This window comes from Cyprinus carpio, chromosome A16 (assembly GCF_018340385.1).
Source record: "Cyprinus carpio isolate SPL01 chromosome A16, ASM1834038v1, whole genome shotgun sequence".
In the NCBI taxonomy this organism is placed as follows: Eukaryota; Metazoa; Chordata; class Actinopteri; order Cypriniformes; family Cyprinidae; genus Cyprinus; species Cyprinus carpio.
In genome coordinates this window covers 11,251,559-11,270,780 of record NC_056587.1, presented here as the reverse complement: position 1 = coordinate 11,270,780, position 19,222 = coordinate 11,251,559, and the positions used below count along the sequence as shown (strand labels likewise).

Here is a 19,222-nt window from a genome sequence, read left to right as displayed (position 1 = left end):
CCATCCTACACCATTTCCCCTCATCTTACAGAGCTTCCTGTTGTCCTGTTCCACTTTTTGTCATCCAATTCCAGTTTCTAGTTCCTCATTTCCTTTCCTTTTTTATTTTCTCTGTTACAAGTTTTCTCTAATCCCATCTTAGTAACTATCTTACCATCTTACTTCCTCTCATCCTAAACTACTTTTTAATGTCTTGTTGTTTCTTTTAATTTTATGTTTGTTTCTCTCAGACCGTTTTACTTTCTCTCTTCCTAACCTACTTCCTATCGTCCTATCCCTCAGACCGTCTTACTTTCTCTCTTCCTAACCTACTTCCTATCGTCCTATCCTATTCTTATAGAGCTTCCTGTTGTCCTATCCTACTACTTGTAATCCGATTCCTAATTCCTCTCATCCTATACCTTTTCCTGAAAGAGGCATGTGCCTGTATTTTTACAATCATCATACCCAGAGGAGAGAATCTTTCAACTTTATTTTATCATGTTTTTATGCAGGAGGGGCGTGAGTACCTGAAGAAGAGTGTGTCGTCATGGTTACCTAGCCTACAGAAAGAGGAAGAGTCATTGGCGAGCACCGAGCATGACATGGAGGAAGAAAAAGATCAGAATAAGGTGTGTGCACAGGTGTTTGTGTTCCAAAGGCAAAGGAGAAATAAAGATAGGATGCATCATGACCTCTCCTTTGACCTCTTTCTAATGGCATGGAAGGAAATAGTCCTGTGCTTAAAAAGTTTTTAGTCTGGGAAAGATAAGGGAAGAAAGGAAACAAACTAGCTTTATTTTATCTTTTCATTTTTCTCTCAATACCAGGCCAAGGCTCTGGCAGTCTGCTGCAAGGCTGGCCCTGGGGCCACACGCACAGACACACACAGATCCCTCATCAAGTGATCACGATGTGCCGCTGACAGTCTTGCGACTCTTAAAAACATTGTTTTTTGCTTAAGGCTACACGTTTCATGCTTTTTCAAAAACATGCTTTCATTTCCGTGAGCCTAAATGAATTTTCGCAGTTCATCTGTTAAGTAGGGCTCTACGTGGCTGAAGAACCCACAGAAAAACAAGCCTCACCTGAACTGACTCGTTGAGGGAATTTATAAAAGTTGTTTACTTTCCTGCTGGTTAAAATTTCAGGGAACTTGCTTGGCACTAGACATAAATTTGTCATATGTAGATGCAGCTTTGCGACGTTTGGAAAATCTTGACAGGTAGGAGAGTATATGCCTGTTTGAAGCGTGATGTAATCGGGCTCAGCGCTCTTATCAACTCTTTTTACAAAGCTGATTTAGAAACCATTTATTCCGTATAGAGACTAGAGATTTTGTTGGTATATACTATACAAAAAAAGAGCTTGATAACATCACAAACAGGCTACAATTAATGCAAGAGATTAAGTGGCCTTGATGGTGTGATGATAAATTGAAAGAGAAAATAATGTTTGTAAAGATGGATTATTGAAATGTCCATTGAGACCTTGAAAAAAAATCAGTCACAAGTTTATTTAATGGCTAATTAGTCAAATGCACATCTAAAGATGTGTTTCCCTTTTCCTGCTAGTAGACAATACAATATTAGGCTTCTTCTGTCCTAAAGTAGTTCTCAAACAACCAAATTATTTGCAGTAATGCCATGAAGAAAATTATCTACCAAATTCAAGCAATGTTGTGAATAAAAAATTAGAAGGTTTATCGAAAGCATTTGTGGCATGCCATCGACTACTACTGACAATACCTTTGACGTCAACTTGAATTCTTTTGCTCAAATGCTTTGTTTGAGGTTTAAAGAGTGAAGATCTTTGTTGTGTAACTTAACATACAAACTGTTTGTCAGTTTTATAATTTTATTCATAGACATGCTCCTGTAAATGCAGTTCAAACAATATTCAGTGATGAACAATGTACACTAAAAGAACAGAAATCAGTACTTTTGTTTAGCAAGGACACATTAAAAAAATCTAAAGTGACAGTAAAAACTTTTACATGGGTACAAACAAAAGATTGATATATTAAATAAATGCTAATTTATTAAATATTAAGCAACAAAACTGTTTTCAGTAATAATGAGAAATGTTTCTTGAGCATATTATTTTATTGGTAAATAATTAAAAATGATTCATTAAAATTGTTTTATTTTATTGTTTTATGTGTTTTCATGTGCTTAAAAATCAGCTAGAAATGATTTCTGAAGGGTTCCATTTTAAAAATCAGCTTTGCCAATAAGGAAGGAAAACAGTGCTTAAAAATCAGCTTTGCCGATATAGGAATAAATTCCATTTTAAAATAGATTAAAAGAGGAAAATATTTATTTTAAATTATAATAATGTTTTTATCATTTTTTATTTTTCTTTTGTTTAAAAACAGTAAAAAAAATTTTTTTTTTTTTTTTTGAATGGTGTATTTTTTTTGTGTTTTTTTTTTGTAATTTATTTTTTTAAGTTAGTTTTTTTTTATATATATATAGAATTAAAATTATGAAAATACGTTTTCATATTTTTCCTTCTCAAATCACATCAAGCCTTTGATTATCCATGAGTAGTTTACCTTTAATATTTACTTTATTGTTTTTGTTTTTGTTTTAGAGCAACATCCCACCTTATGAATCCAGAATAACAACAGCCAAGCTGCTGATCGAGGCTGAGCAGTATGAGGTAAGATGATGGTCTACTCTAGATCACATCTTTTAAGGAGAACATTTCAAATGTTTCAATCTGTTTAGAGAATTCATGCTTCAGAATGTTCAACTTGAATGCTCCTCAGCAAGGCAGACCTGAAGCGTCAGTGAATGTTGAAGTGGAGCGTAAAGTACCTGTCAGCAATTCTTTGAGGTGGTAGTAATGTCGTCCTATACACAGATTCAGCTGATGAGCTGTTCTCAAGCTATTGGGCTAGAAATTATTTCATAATAGTGCATTGGTTCCATTCTAGAGTCAGTCTGTATTTATCCGGTGTTAGCACAGTTTAATCCAAGACAATCCATTCTTGCTGTGCAAGCATGTTGAAATACTATATCTTCTACAAGTACACTAATATTAGCTATATGTCTAACAAACAGGCTTAAAGCTGTCAGTGTTGTGTGTAATGTGAAAGTTTAATGTATGCTCTACTGCAGCTGTAGAGTAAACCATCACCCAGTGTGTAGGACAGCTATTTGTGACCTAAAGATGTCTGTTTCTGTGGCTGTCGTGAGGCTGGTGAGGTGAACAAATAAGTTAGCTACACTTGTTAACCCGTAAGGAACTATTATTAATTATTATTATTAAATAAACAATTTTCAGGAACCAGATTTTGAATGCATGTGTTCCTGTTCCTGTTGAGTGCATGCAAACACTTTAATAATGCCATTCATGCTTTCTAGCTAGGCAGTTGACTTGTTTGTGAGACATGACCATTCAAAAGTTGAGGTGAATTGTATGGTCATCCAGTGTTGGTTAGTAGTTTTGTCTTTTGTATCAGTGTGATGGTGTCCCACAGCTCTTTTGGAGCTCTGAGAGAGACAGTGTACACAGTTAATAAGGCTAAGACTATTTGTTTCTCTTTAAACCCTTTTCTCCTTTCTCAATCAGTGCTACGATGTCTCTTGAACAATGCAGGATTGGTATTTTATTTGCACTTTACCGTGACCTTTGCAGCTGAGTGTAGTGAATGGCCTGACACCTGTCCAGCACTCGGAGAGAGGTATCAGAAAAAGTGAGAGAACTGAGAATTTAAATAATAGCGAAGAGGTAAAAGAAAGAATGACGGGGTCGAGAGACAGATCAGGACCAGGATGAGATGCTGTAAAAGTGAAAGTCAGTTTGTGAGGGAGAGAGAATGATAAATTGACAGCTGTGAGGAGCACACTTTTCTTTACTTCTGTTTCACACTCGCTTAGGTTTTTTTAGGTTCATCCTGAGGAAGCAGTGAGGACTGAAGGCTGCAGCCTGACTTTTAAAAAGCGTCTGCTCTCCCTTAGACGAACACAAATAGAATCTCATTTTGTTGTGTTTCTTACTTTATTAAACCAGTCACCTGGCTGTCTGTCAAAATGATGCCAAAGGTTGCAGGGTTGTCTCTGCGACAGCGCGTTTAGACAGAAGCCGGGCCCCCCGGCAGCAAGGCCCTTTGATTGGACAGCTGGGAAAGGTGAGCACTTCTAAACAGAGAGAAAGAGAGAGGGAAAGAGAACGATGGACTTGGCTCTAAAGATACTGGTGTAAAAACAAAATCAGTTTTTAAACATTCAGCATAATAAAAAAATATGGCCTACATTTCTCAAAGAACCTATTTTTACTTTTTAATATATGTATTTAGTCATATTTTACATGATTCATTATTACACGCCAAAAAATGTAAATAAAAAAGCTACTACTTAAATGATATAAAATTATAAAAAAAAAAAAATTAAGAAAAAACCATTGTGGCTTTCTTTCACCATAAATTAAATAGTTTTCAGAAACCACATTTTTACTTTTAGCAATGTGCATGTTAATGTAACATACATTTTTTTCCTGTTTCTGGTCATTTATATTTAGTGTATAGTAATTAAAAACTGTGATTTATAAATTGATATTTAATTTGATTTCTGTTTCATGTGTATTGAAAATTGCTATATTCGTAGCTAGTTCAGACTTTGGTCAAATAGAAATAATCCAGTGTATGTTTTAAACTAAATCTTCTTTTCCCTAAAAGTATAAATTCTTATTATGGGGGGTGGAGTGTATAGAGTATGTGTAAGTGCCCTTGTGCTGTAATGTCCTGCATGAACACATTCAGTATTAGTTTGGTTGGCTATGTATGTAACTGTCAGACAGTGGCAATTCAAAATGAGTTTTGAGGACTCGAGAGAGAGTGTTTGTGTGTGTGTGTGTGTGTGTGTGTGTGTGTGTGTGTGTGTGTGTGTGTGTGCGTGTGTGCATGTGTGCACGTGTGTGTGTGTGTGTGTGTGTGTGTAGTGGCAGTGCATGCTGCATAAGCTAACTCAATATTACTGTACCAAGGCCTTTTTCCTGCTCCACTCCAGCTGGGTCAAAGCCTGACACACTCTGTGACAGCACAAGATTGATGTCTTGCTTTCCTAGTGGGCTGAACAGAGGGAGGAGAGTAAGAGAGACACAGGCAGTAGAATGAGTGGGATGTATGTAGAGAGCTGTAAGAGATATAGTTGTGTGAAATGCAGTAGTTGGGAGGAGAAGTAAGTCTTGCCCTTTAAAAGTGACGAAGGTACTGTTTAATGTCAGTAGCAGAGGACTTAATTATCTGTAAAGAGGGAGATATTTAAAAGAAACTCAAACCCTAGGGACCAACACACAAGGTTATACACACACCTAGACCCCTGTGCTACTTAGACTATTGGAGCTAATGGCCACACACAAGCGCACTACTTCAAATAAAACTGAACTTTTTATCTGTGAACACAGCAGCTTGCAACTCAGCCAAGTGTGCAGTAACCACAAAAAGTATCTGGATTCTTAAGCCACACTTAAATTTATGAATTTCATTGCACTACATAACAAAATATTAAACATCTTTTCATTTGGGTTGGTTTGGTTGAACCTAAATTGGTTAAACCTAATTCATCAAAATGGCTAAGAAAGGTTCCAGATCATTTGTTTGCAGATTTCAGTTTAACTTCTTTTTTGTTATTCTGTAACCGAAAGGGATTCATTCAGATTGATCTAAACTGTGGCTTTTGTGACCAATGCTTTGTGGAGCATATGTGAGTTTATTTAAAGGGATAGTTTTTTTCATCCAAAAATGAAAAATCAGTCACCATTTACTTAACCTGATGTTGTTTTGATGGAACGACATTTGAAGCTCTTTTGAGCCAAATGTTTTCAATGAATCGATTCATCCTGTTAACAAAGCGGGTCTGAATGATTCATTCATTTTTGGATCAACTATTCTTTTGAACAGACACAAGGACATGCTATTGTCCAAGCAATAGTTTGTCAGTTAGTTCTCAGTTAGGCTCTTTGGAAATGATTTAAAGTACTTAATACAGCACACAGTGGAATTCATGTAACATCTCTTGTGGGGTTTGAACATATAACCTTTTGGTTTGGATTGCTACGCCATGCTACTCTATGATGTGATTTGCACTCGTCAGAATTTCTTACTCTAAGGGTTTCGTTGATGTCAGGACACCTTTATACAGGATTAACATTGTGTCAGCTATAGAAGTGGCTTCTGTATTTTCCTCTGAGGAAAGGAGCATATGACAGTCTCTTAGAGCCTAAGCTGGCTTTAAGTCTTTAACACATTTCCACATCTTCACTGGGTACGAATAATGTTCTCTCTTTTTTCCATCTCTTTCTCATTCCGGTCTTTTGTTGTGTGTGTGTCGGAGCTCCGCGAGAGAGTCATCAGTAATCCAGACCGGCTCTGATAAGAATGATAATTTGGGAAGATATTCTCTTCCCTCGCGTCAGTCTCAGGAGGCTGAAAAAAAAAGGACTGAGGAGTATTTTTAGAAGCGAATAAGCCATGTGTTAAGTCTGAGGTCATCTTTGGTGTTCACTTTTTGTTTTTCAAACTGTGTTGTCGAGTTTTCTTTTATTGAGAATATGTAGTAGTCTTTTTCTTCTTGTTTGAATTCCTATCCCTCCAGTGAGAGATGAATCTGAGTGTTTGTAGCTCCTTGCAAACTGCTGCTGTGATTGCTGCCCTGATGTAATAAGGCTACAAAAAAGATTTGCATCTAATGTTTGATTACAGACAGATTGTTTTGATTTTGGTCTCTTGAGATGATATCAAAACATGTTTCCTCTTTTTGTTTGAGCATCTCGACCAGCCCGATACAGCAACGTTGGCTGTACCATGACATAATTTTGAGGCGGGATTGTTGTTTTGGCTGACCAGTGGCAGGTGATGGGAGAGTTTACCAAACCTGTTTGAAATTGTCATTATTTTAGTAATTTCATTTAGTACCGCTAGGGATGAAGAAATTACACATATTTAAACAGCTTAAAATCAGATTCTGAAGTTAAAACTACCTGCTAAGTGTCTTCCACTACTCACAATAAATGTGGCTTTTTGGCAAGAAAAATGTGCAAACTAATATGCATGCATGATTTTTTACATTTAGATTATCACATCATCTAATGCTGACTTAATTTTTAAAACACTAATAATTTAGTAACGTTTAATAAAATAATTTTAGCAAATTTCAAAATAAATGTTTAGACAATATAGTATATATATTTTGAGTTTATATATTTCAGAATAGTATAGAATTAAAATTTAATAGAAGAAAATAAAAAAATAGATAATAACGAGAAAATAAGAATTTTTGAAGAATAAGTAAAATTTTTAAAAATTTGGATATTCATTCAGGTTTACTTTTTCAGAGTGTTTTACTCTTTGTGAATATTTATTGTTTCATTGTTTTTAGTTAGTCTCATCGTTCTTGAACAGGCTGGTTTAATTACTGCACCTTTATCAGATTTTTTACAAATTTAATTACTCTTTAGTTTCTCTTTTCAGATGCTTGTCTTCATGAAAAAGTGCTGTGGGGGTGTTTTAATTATCAGCTCATAGCTAAACGAAATAAAACCAAGTATTAAACTTTTGACCTCTGCCAGCAGTCCAAACTGTAAAGAGAGAGATTTCTGAAGCGTCTCTGCAATGACCCTGGACTCGTGCGCTAACGTGTTTCCATCCCTTTATGCAGGACTCATAAGCTCACTCCCAGTCTAATGACAGTCTGAGCTTTTCTCTAATTGAGATAATGTTTCCCGGCTGCTATAAGCTGGAATGATCGGCAGACACTTATATTAGCAGTTAGAGGAACTTTTAGCTAATGAAAAGAATGAAATGTTCATCAGGCCCTGACATTGAATTACTGAGCACAAATAAAATTGATATGACTTTAAAGCTTTGGAGAGAGCTGAAAGGCTTATGTGATGCACCATTTGATGTAAAAACACGCATGTGCATGCATGCATTTAGTTTTCAAGCACTTTGACCTAAAGATGGCAGAGGCTGTTTGTTCAGCATATCTCATATCTTTAATCAGAACTTTCTGCAGGGAGCTCTTAACATTGAATTTCAGTTTGAGAGCAAGGGCTATTCAGTCACTAGGTTATACTGACCTGCCCATTTAGAATCTTCTATTCTTAATAATATCATTAATCAATATTCAGTTATATATAATATAAGGTTCTTGTTGGATTGTAGATGTGCACATTAGATATAATGCAAAATCATTCACAGTCCTTACTATGTATGATTTACATTGCTTAAATTTCAGTTTAATGCTGAATTATACGTCACTGGATCTTGCGGACTAAATAATGAATGAATTCTATTTTTTTATATAGATACAAACCTCTCTTTTGCTCCATATGTTGTGTCTCTCAATCTCTATATGGTTCTGAACGGTTAACTAATGAACGGTTAACTAAGCAGCAATATTGATCTCACTACTTGCATATAAGTTTTTATACATAACACAACTAATCATGTGTTTCTCATCCTCGCTACTTAAAGGAATTGTTCATCCAAAATTAAGATTCAGTCATTTATTAAGCTCTGTACAACAAACCCATATCGTTTTCTGGTTAACACGTTTGTTAACATTAAATATGCATTGGCTAACATGAACTAACAATTGGCAGTATATTTAAAGTGTTTATCAATCTATTTAATATTAGTTAATAAAAATAAAGTTGTTAATGATAGTTCACAGTGCAGATTTTTTAGCAGAATGTCGGTTTTTATTATTATTTATTTATTTATTTTTATGTTTTAGTAGGTATATGTTATGTGGAAATTTGTGCATGAGCTTGATGCTTTTTTTGTCTTTGGAAAGCAGAATAGATTTTTTTTTTGTTTTTATTGTTCATACAACTTTGGAATGATCTTCATTTTCAGCTTCATTTTCAGATGAAATATTCTTAGAAAAAAAAAAAGGTGTTGCGGTTTAAATCAGGATAATTTAGTGTTTGAGTACTGTAAGACCACACTAAAACATTAGCTTTCATTTCACTATAAGATTACATAAAAAGTAAATATGGACGTAAATTGAATTCACATGATAAAAATGAAAGCTTAGACTTAAAATCTCTTGATAATTTTCAATTATTTTGCTAGGTAGATGTATAAAATATAGTCTTATCCACAGACAAACACACTCTTAGTGATTGTGGTACACAGCTGATAAGTAATGCAACGGTCGGGCTTAATTAGAAGCTGCTGATGAGTCATAATTTCTCACTTGAATATTCGGTCCCAGTGAAGCCTCGTTACTAAAACGAGCTGGCCCTAATCATTAATTATTCGTTGTCTTCCCTATCTCCAGTGATTGCTGGGGAAGAAAGCTTGTTTGCTTTTTAACATGGCACTAGAGCCCAGGCAGGGATAAAGTGATCAAAAGAGATTAAATGGACAGTGTATGTGTTGCAAATGTACAGACCTGCTGCATTGTGGGACATTTTAGTGTTATTAGCCTGTATATTTGCAGGTCTGCACAATGTGGGACATTTTAGGCTAATGACACTATTCATGATTAATGTGTTCTTCTGTGTTCGTGCATGGATGCACACATGTGCAAATGTGCGTATTTGCGCGATGTAACACCCTCATAAGTCATATTCGGAGATCAGAAGAATGTGTCTTGTCATAAGGTCATATGAACGAGGTTAACGGTGTGTGTGGTAACCTTTTCACATACTCTCAGCAGACTTGAGATGGGCCATTAACTCTTTTCCTGGACATTTTCTTATCCACGAAACATTTTGACTGGGCCAGGAACACAAGCCTGTATTAAATCTTGCCTGGAGCTGTTTTATGCCATGTCAGTCCAGCTTTATATTACTGCATTTGCACTGCATCGGGTCAGGTATGTATAGGCAAGCCAGGGCCTCTATTTCCACCTGACTAAAGCAGGGACAACATGAGCCAACATGGGCCAATGAGACCCACAATAGACTTGGTGTTGGTGAAAAACTTTGTTTTTCAAGTCTTCTTTTCATGTGATGGTGTGCTTGATAAAGAATTCAGTTTGCGAACAGAAACACACGAACCACAAAACACAAGAGTCAATTAGTCAGACATTCGATAGCCATAAATACTGACATTAACACACGAGAAAAGTGTATTGAACACCTCGCAGATGCAAACGGGGTAAATAATGTTTTGTGTTCTGATTTAAATAAAGTTAACATTGGCCGGCTGCATATCACATTGTTTAAGCTTATCAGAGCTGTTGAAACTGGAGATTCACACTAAAAAAACTAATAATCCACACATATGATTAAATCAACATATGTAAGGAGTATTCGATGAAGCGTGTGCATTACGGTGTACTTTAACTGTATAGAGATTTTCACGAAGGAAATTAGCAAATAGGTTATCCTGTTAATTTTTCTGACTTTGAAGCAAAGTCTACTGCCACATAAAACTCTGTGTGATTAACTAAATATGAGCTACTGATAATAAAAACTGCTCAAAGACAATTAGTGAGTGTGCTCTAGGAATAGGTTTTTATTTTTGCTCAAGGATCAATTAGTGATGTGTTTTAGTGTATATTTTTTTGTTTTTTTTATTTATATTTTTTGTTTTGTTTTATCAGTGTCATTCCCGAAACTTTGCAGTGTGTATGTGGCCGGAAAAAAAAATACATCCAAATCTAAATGGATAATATAGCCTAAAAAGCAGATAAAGAGCACTCCCTTTATAACATTAAAAAGCTCTTCCTTGTTTTAGTTCATCGCGGTCCCAGGAAGTTTTGTTATAATGAGAGGATTCTTGGAAAACCCAGCACTGGACTCTGGTGTTTTGAGCGGTGAATGGATTCTAACTTAAACGCCTCAGATTGGCAAATTGCATTCAAGAAATCAACAGATATGTCTGCGATTGGATACATTGCTCAACGCTGCAGAAAACAAGATGTAAATAAAGCATTTGACGCTTTTTTGTGTGCTGTAATGAGTGTTTTCTTGATATTTTGAAAGTTCTGTTTTGCCAATATGATAGTAAATACAGAATATCTCAAGATTGGTGGATTCTTGTGGCAAAAAGGGAAAAAACAACAACAAAATTATTTTCTTTTATAAAAGTAGCTGAGTATTCTAACAAACATCTAAAATTCATTCTTTGCTGGCAGCATATAAATAGTAAAAATTTCATTATAATATCGTAGAAGTTTTACCAGTATCTGATTGTTTTTTGGATGTTTTTAACAGTGTGAAATGGACTCATTTTTTCCTCGTCTGCTTGCTTTCACTTCTTTGCTCTTGAACCAGCAGAAAAGTTGCTAGTGAAGGGATCAGGACTCTTCACATTCTTGTGGCAGCTTCAGCCAGTCAGTGCTGCGAGAACATTATTTTCATTTTTTCAAGAGCCTAACACATTTCATTTAGGCACTGGAAAAATGCCTACTATAATATAATGAAATATCTGCAGTTTATATTTTGCTTGCAAAAAAAATACATTTTGTCAGAATGACTGGCTACTATTAAATTGCTGTCAGTGCAGAAAAAATAGTTTTTCCCTTATAATGCTGTATTTATGGAATCTTCCACCAGGTCTTACTGGGGACAACCAGCCTGACCGTCCAGTTCTATATGATTTCAGATATATCCAGAGGTTACAAGGCAAATAATTATTATCTTTAATAGTTTTGAGTTGTGAAATTTCTATTAAAGTATTTTCTTCTATTTTCATCTGTCATGTTTGTTTTAGTGTTTTACCTGATTATCATCATATAGATGTTGTCCATTGACCTTGTAGCCTATAAACGTTGGGATTTTTAAAAAAATATTCTGTTGATCTCAGACAATTGTTTTGAGACTGCAAGAAAATCTGTTTTCAGTAAAAATATCTAAGTATCCTAAAATACATATTTACTTTATAGGCAAAACTGCATACACTAAAAACAATAACAATTATTTTTTAAATTATTATTATTACAATAAAAACACCTCTGAACTTCATGTTAATTAACATGTGGTTACCTAGTCACTTTTACATCTCATTCAGCTGTTCTTTTCCTGTCTTGAGAGGGCGACGGGCCAGAATAAGTTGTAATGTGGAGTTGTGGACCAGACTTTTTGCTGAAATTCAAAATTCTGTTTAGGTGAGAATTGGTATCAGGTGTTGTTCTTTTATTGGTCTCAGGTATTGTTCTTTTATGTTCCATTTTTGTTTTATTTATTTATTTATTTATTTTTACTGGGATTGTTTTAATGTCTGTCTGGAAGTTCTTTGTGCTGAGTATGTTTGTGTGTCTATACAAAATATGTCTGAGAGGAAGGCAGGCTCTGTCTGTCTTGTACGGTGGCCAAGAAGTGCAAAACAGATTACAATTCTGAAAACAAAATAACAAATTCCAAACGCAAATGCAAATCTAAAAAACAAAATAACAATTCAGAAAACACAACAACAAGTCAGAAAACACAATGACAAATCATAAAAACAAAATAAGTCTGAAAAAACAATGACAAATCAGACAAACCGGAAGAGGTAGGTATAGTTTGAGACAGCGCCATTGGTTTGGAATTACTCACCGCTGACTTTATTAACAAGGCCACACACTTAACCACCAGCACCACTGGAGCTGAAGGAATACCACAGCCAAAATGCTAATAAGGCAGGTTATTTGGACAAAGTGTAAATAGACACTATGTATGTTTTATTCCATAGTAAGCGCAATTCATACAATACATTTAAACAGAGCTACTTTAAGACCATCTCCGAACTTTCTACCAGGACTCTGCTGTTTTTCGGCTGGTTCTTTCTGTATATGTTGATTGACAGATGTCTCGTCCAGTCAGCAGTGAGTAATCCCAAACCAATGGTGCTGTCTCAGACTATACCCACCTCTTCCGGTTTGTCTGATTTGACGTTGTGTTTTCTGACTTGGTGTGTTTTTTGACTTATTTTGTTTTCAAATTTGTCTTTGTGTTTTCTTACTTCTTATAATGTTATAATCTGAATTGTTGTTGTGTTTTCTGAATTGTTGTTTTGTTTTTTAGATTTGCATTTGCGTTTGTAATTTGTTATTTTGTTTTCAGAATTGTAATCTGTTTTGCACTTCCTCGGCCACTGTAGTCTTGGTTTGTGTACTAATAAACAGCGCTGGCTCTAATGAATCATTAATGTTCTGTTTACCCAGCTTAATGAACCACTGCTGATGAGGGCCTGTGTGTGCAGGGGTCTGTAGGAGTTAATGTGTGTTGCTGCTTATTGTGTGCATTGTAAGGCTCTGAAACAAGGGGGAATAATGAAATGCATATGTTATTGTTTTTTCTGATAATTTGAATATGTGAGAGTGGTAGAAAAGGAACAAATGCTAAGTATTATTTTTCAGAGTTTGTGTTTGGGTATGTTTGGTCTAATTTGTTAAGTTAACGTATTTGTCTGTGCTATTAGGTCTGTGTGTGTTTGTGTCAAACTCCCAATCGATTGTTGTTAGCTTTGTGTATTCCTTTGGCTCTAGTTGGCTCTAATCTTTCTGTCAATGATGCCCTTGTCATCCAATAACTGACTAGTTGTCATGGCAACACATTTGTCCTCATATAGACCTGTCAGTCATTCAAAGAGTTCTAATGAGTTGTTTTGCCTTTGATGTGAATGCATAGAAGATCAGTTCCAGAAATACAGCACAGCTTTGGGTTTCCTCCAACTTATAGCATCAGGAGGAATTTCGATTCCCTACTGGGTTTTCACTTTTAGCTGAACTTGAGATCATTCAGCATCAAATTATTCTTGTTATTATTCTATACAAGTTAATGTATCGAAAGGTGTGTGGCAAGTAGGCTCATGTTGCCCAAGATGATTTGTATGCAAAGCATTTTTAAAGAGCTATTAAGATGCAATTTTGGGGTGTTTTAGTAGTATATACTAACACTGGCTAATGCTGCCTTTAATTTCTCCTGGGAATTTTGTACTTAACTTGAAAGATGTAATATGGTATGAAATAAAAAGTGATTTGGCTTGGAATAACATGGGCATGTGCATAGTTTTGTCACACAAACCTGTCACCTCATAAACAGGCTAAAAGAGTCGTTTATTCCTGCAAGCTTGTAGTAGTTTTTCATCAGTGGTACACAAATTACAAAAGGAACAAATTTTGCTGCCAAAATGTACGTTAAAATGGAAACTTAGTAATGTTTTTGCTCATTAAAATGGCTTATACACACACACAATAAAAGGATAATATTTTGGAAAAATGTTCAAAATCATGAACACTCATAAAAGTGGTGATTCTCAACCAGAGGGCTGGGGCCCACTAGGGGGCCTCAGCAAACTTCCAAGATGAATTAAAATTATATCAAATAAGCCAAAACAACAAAAAAAAATCTAAATATTTCTTATTTTCATTCAACCAACCCTCAGAATTTTTATCTTTGACAGCCTCTCAGAAGCAGGAATTCCACACTCTAAACAACCTGGATAAATGAGAGAGCCTCATTTTAAAAGTGTGATGTCTAGACGTAGACAAGTCATGCAAAATAATAAAATATAACTCCACTGGCATTTTTATAATGAATTTACATTTTTCTAGTTATACCAAGATATAAAAAAGAATACATTGGGTAGAAATGATGAGTAAAAAAAGATAATCCTAATCCTTATCCACAAAAAAAGAAAAGAGAATTTTTTTTTTTCTTTTGTACAATGCTGCATTCACAACATTAGTATAAGTCAGAGATGGTCCAGGACAACATAAACAAAAATCGACTGCACATTTAACTGGCCATTTGGAACACTGGGGGCTAAAAGAAAACTCAGAGTGTTCGGTTGGTAACTGGCATTGTTGTACTGTTTCATGTGAAATTATGTAAAAGAAAAAAAATATCATTCAGATTTGATTTAAAGGCTTCATACTTCAAAGTAATTTGCTGTCACCAGCACATTGTATTTTTGGTCCCTCTGTCTTTAGGCATGAGAATGGTGCTTTGTTAACACTTATGAAGTCTGTGTCTGTGCCACTTTGAATCTGTCAAATGAAATGTGGCGATAATTTATGTAATCCTGTGTAAAAGGTGTCTTCCCAGTGGGCTAATGCTTTTATCTCTGTGATACAGAGTTTGTTTGTGTGTATGAGACAGAGAGAGAGAGAGTAGATGAATATTCTTCCATCTCTTTGACAGCCTCTCATTGATATCTCATGGATGAGATTAAAATCTCCTAGGACTGGCAGTGCTTCTAAATTGGCACGAGTGCTTCATCTTCAGCTTTTCTTTGCCACGTGTAAGCTGCCGGCATGTCATGCAAGCAAACTGACACTTCCCTTTGTTTGGAGTCCTGTCAGCAAGCGTCTGCTCTCTCCTGGCTGTCAGTCAGAGCACTCAGCTCTACTCCAGCGTCACAAGAGCTGCGGCACGCGGCTGACAGCTCCGCCGCTGCTGAAATCAAACTCTCGCATTGAATGCGTCTCAGAGAGCGGGAAGGGAATGTGTTGTTGTTCGTCTGTTAGTGTGTTTGTTTTGTTACAGAGCAAGGTGAAGGGATGTGTGAAGCAGTCTTTTTACATATTTCAGCACACGTTGAGCTCTAGTGCACACATGGATGGCAAGGTTTGAATTCAGCTTGGAACATTTTCAAACCACATTCCCTCTTTTTCACAGTAATTTTCTGCCACTTTCCACTTGGGATGGGCATGTGTAATCGACTGGTAGATTTTCTAAGTTGGAAAAAAGCATCAGTGAATTTTTTTTAAATGTTTCATACTTTATTGGTTGGTTTTTTTGTTTGTTTACTTATTATATTTTATTTTTTAGATTCATTTACATTTTTTTACAAGAAAATTGTAGGTTGTTTTCTTATTTTAGTGCCATGTTTCAGTTTTCATCTCCATTTGTCCCTTCTCTCTCTTTGTCTAATCTCTCATCTCTCTCTCTCTTGCACTCTCTCTCTCTCTCTTTCTTTCTCTCTCTCGCTTTCTCTCTCATCGTCTGTTTCTCACTAGCTTTTCTCTGACTCTCTCTCATCGTCTCTCTCTACCTTCTCTCTTTCTCTCTCTCTCACACACGCACACACACACACACACACACACACACACACACACACACCCACTTATTCTTTTACACATGCATTTAGTTAAGAACAGTGTACAAGGTTGTGGGGTTTAGTGTATTTTAGGCACCATGTTGACAGAACATCAATATTAATCCTAATAAGGTCTGTGTGTATGCTTACATGCAGGTAGAGGGAAATCTATTTGTCTTGCCGGCAGAGGTCAGGGAGGGCATGTAGTAGCGTCAGAGCTCCACAGGAGTAGCAGAAGAAAGAAAACTTACTGTAGGTTGAATTAGTGGAGAGTACAGAGACGGCACTGTTTCACACACACAAACACACACAGAGAGAGATGCTGATACACGTGTGTAACCTGTTACAGCATCAGCACAGAGATGCAGTAAGACTCTGAGCACATCTGGAGGAGCAACAGGGCTGCATTCTGTCTCACTCAATCAATACCTCTATTAGCAGAGGCCATGAAAGATCAGACACGCACAATCCTAAAAGCAGATAACAAGAGGGGTTGCTTTGTGTTATCGGTCCTGTGTGTTTGTCCCTCTCAGTCTGTCACCCTTTTAATCATTACCTCCATCAGCGGAGGGTAAGAGAGATCAAACATTCACTTCTCTAAAAGCAGTTTACAGACTGGATTGCTTTATGTTTGTGTTTTGGTGCTTTCTCTGTCTTGCTCTTTTCACGTACATCACACAACACACTTGACTTTCATTGTTAACAAGATCAATGGCGTTGGGTAACTGTCCTCTTTCTTCTCTCTCTCTCTCTCTCTGTTAGTCTATTTTTTCCTTACATACGAATGAATGCATAAATATACCAAATGAATTATCAGCAGATTTTATTTATTTATTTTGTTCAGTATTGAATATTAAATTGTGCTTACTCATCTCCTTTTTTAACATGTCATCTAACACTCATCAGTTAATATTTTAAAGCATTTATTATTATAATTATGAAAATAACACAAAGCAATATTTAAAGCTCAAAATAAATATAAATGTTTCATATTGTACATTATAAAATTGAGATGCTTAAATTCACTTATAACATTTAGAACAATTTATTTTTATTTTATTTTTATTATATATATATATATATATATATATATATATATATATATATTATTATTTAAATTGTTTGCTGTCTTTCGTCAGTTGTGAGGTGTGCTATTTTTGTGTTTCTGATCCCCAAGATATATATATATATATGTATATATATATATGTGTATATATATATATGTGTATATATATATATATATATGTGTATATATATGTATGTATATATATGTATATATGTATATATATATATATGTATATATATATATATATATATATATATATATATATATATATATATATATATATATATATATATATATGTATGTATATTTGGCCATCTTATCCTTACTAGGGCTGCAAGATTAATCAAATTTCTAATCGCGATTACAATTATGGATGCCACAATTACATAATCGTTCAAATCAGCAAATAATTGTTCAGAGTCCACTTATGTTATTCTGCGTGCTTAAGATGCAATTTTTCCACATTATTTTAATTTTAGATTTAGTATAACATTATAATACCATTCATATTTTTACTTTTTTATCGTTTAAAGAATAAAACTAATCCAATGTATAGTTGACATTTGAGGCTTAATACTATAGAAAAGCACTAAAGGTTTTTCAGTTAGAGTGTTTTCAGCTTGTTTATTTTCATATAAAAATACGGCATGCAGTTGCATCAAACAATGGTATAAACATCATTCAATGTAAATTTTAATAATCATAATTAATAATCGCAATTATAATTTAAAGGGAATAATCGACAATTGTGATTTTTGTCATAATCGTACCATTATATAAACCATTATTGGCTAACAAGTGTTTGCCCAGTTTGACACTTATATTTCATTTCCATTTTCTTTTTCCACACATTTACAGTCACCAAAACCAATTTTTTTTTTGTATCTCTTTCCATTTCTATTAAAGGGGTTCTATTATGCTTTTTCACTTTTTCAACTTTAGTTAATCTGTAATGTTGCTATTTGAGCATAAAAACGATCTGCAAAGTTACAAAGCTCAAAGTCCAATTCAAAAGGAGATATTTTATTTAACAGAAATCACTTTTCAAAAACTACAATGAATGACTTGTTTAGACTACAACGGATATTTTCCAGGATTTGTGATATCACACAGATCGACGAATGGGACGAGACCTGGTTGAGCTGCACTAGAGAACGCAACGAGTGTTATCACTATGTCGGAGACACGCTAGTGTTCCCAAGGCAGACGCGCTTAGTGTTTAAAATCATCCGGGTTTAAATCACGGTCAAATTGATTTGATTTTGACGCAATATTTACACTGAAGCTCACAGCAGGCGGCTATGATAAGGGGCATGACATTTCCCGACCAGGCGCCGAGTGCTGTCAGTCACAACACACACTGGCCCAGCTAACCAATCACAACACACACTGGCCCAGCTAACCAATCACAACACAGACTGGCTTAGCTTACCAAGCACAGCGCATTTCGTATTTCAGAAAGCGGGCCTTCATTTGATGCAGGAACTATTCCAGCCAGACTGGGGAGAGAGGTGTTGTAATAATGTAAAATACATGGAAAATATATGTTTTTCGAACAACCTAGTATGACAGACTGTTCTAGTACACCCCCAAAACAAATCAAGACCTTGTAAAAGAGCATAATAGGACCCCTTTAAATAAGCTGTTTTGCTTCAGGGATGAATAGAATTGATCTGCCTTTTTTTTTTTTATCATATTTGTTGTATAAGGGCCTTTAAATGGTACAAAGCATCATACATACATTTAAAATTAGTATATAGTATAATTGACAATTAAAATAAAGTTACAGGTTAAGGAGAAATGAAATAAAATGACAGCGGTAGTAATATATAATGTGTTGCTATAGCACAGCAGTTCTTGCTGGCAGTTCTTAGTGTTTCATTGTTCATGAAAATGACCAGCGTATGGTGAATATATTAAATTTAAATTTTCTGGGAAAAATTTTCCTGGATATTTCTGTTTTTGTTATTTTGTGCATTTTCTGAGAAAGTGCTCGACATGAGTCGTCTGGCTGTGCACAATGTGTTTTGTTATGGTATCTGCTCTGAAAAACCCTCTTGAGCTGTGCCCAATCAGCAGTGATGGATTGGGCCCAGGCTCGCGATGGCAGTCACTGCAGCCCATATCCACGCCTCCCGGCATGTGCTCTCTCCTGCATTACGGCGCTCTCTGACTTAATAAGGATTTCA

General features: G+C 35.3%; 1 protein-coding gene across 1 annotated transcript in view; it reads left to right on the top strand.

Annotated features, from left to right (window-relative positions):
* LOC109054722 (probable assembly chaperone of rpl4) overlaps nucleotides 1-19,222 on the top strand; it is a 68,623-nt gene that overhangs the window by 8,967 nt on the left and 40,434 nt on the right. Inside the window, exons 7-8 of the mRNA XM_042772617.1 lie at nucleotides 495-611; nucleotides 2,575-2,643. Coding sequence (XP_042628551.1) covers nucleotides 495-611; nucleotides 2,575-2,643 — 186 coding nt within the window. The remainder of the gene's footprint in view (nucleotides 1-494; nucleotides 612-2,574; nucleotides 2,644-19,222) is intronic.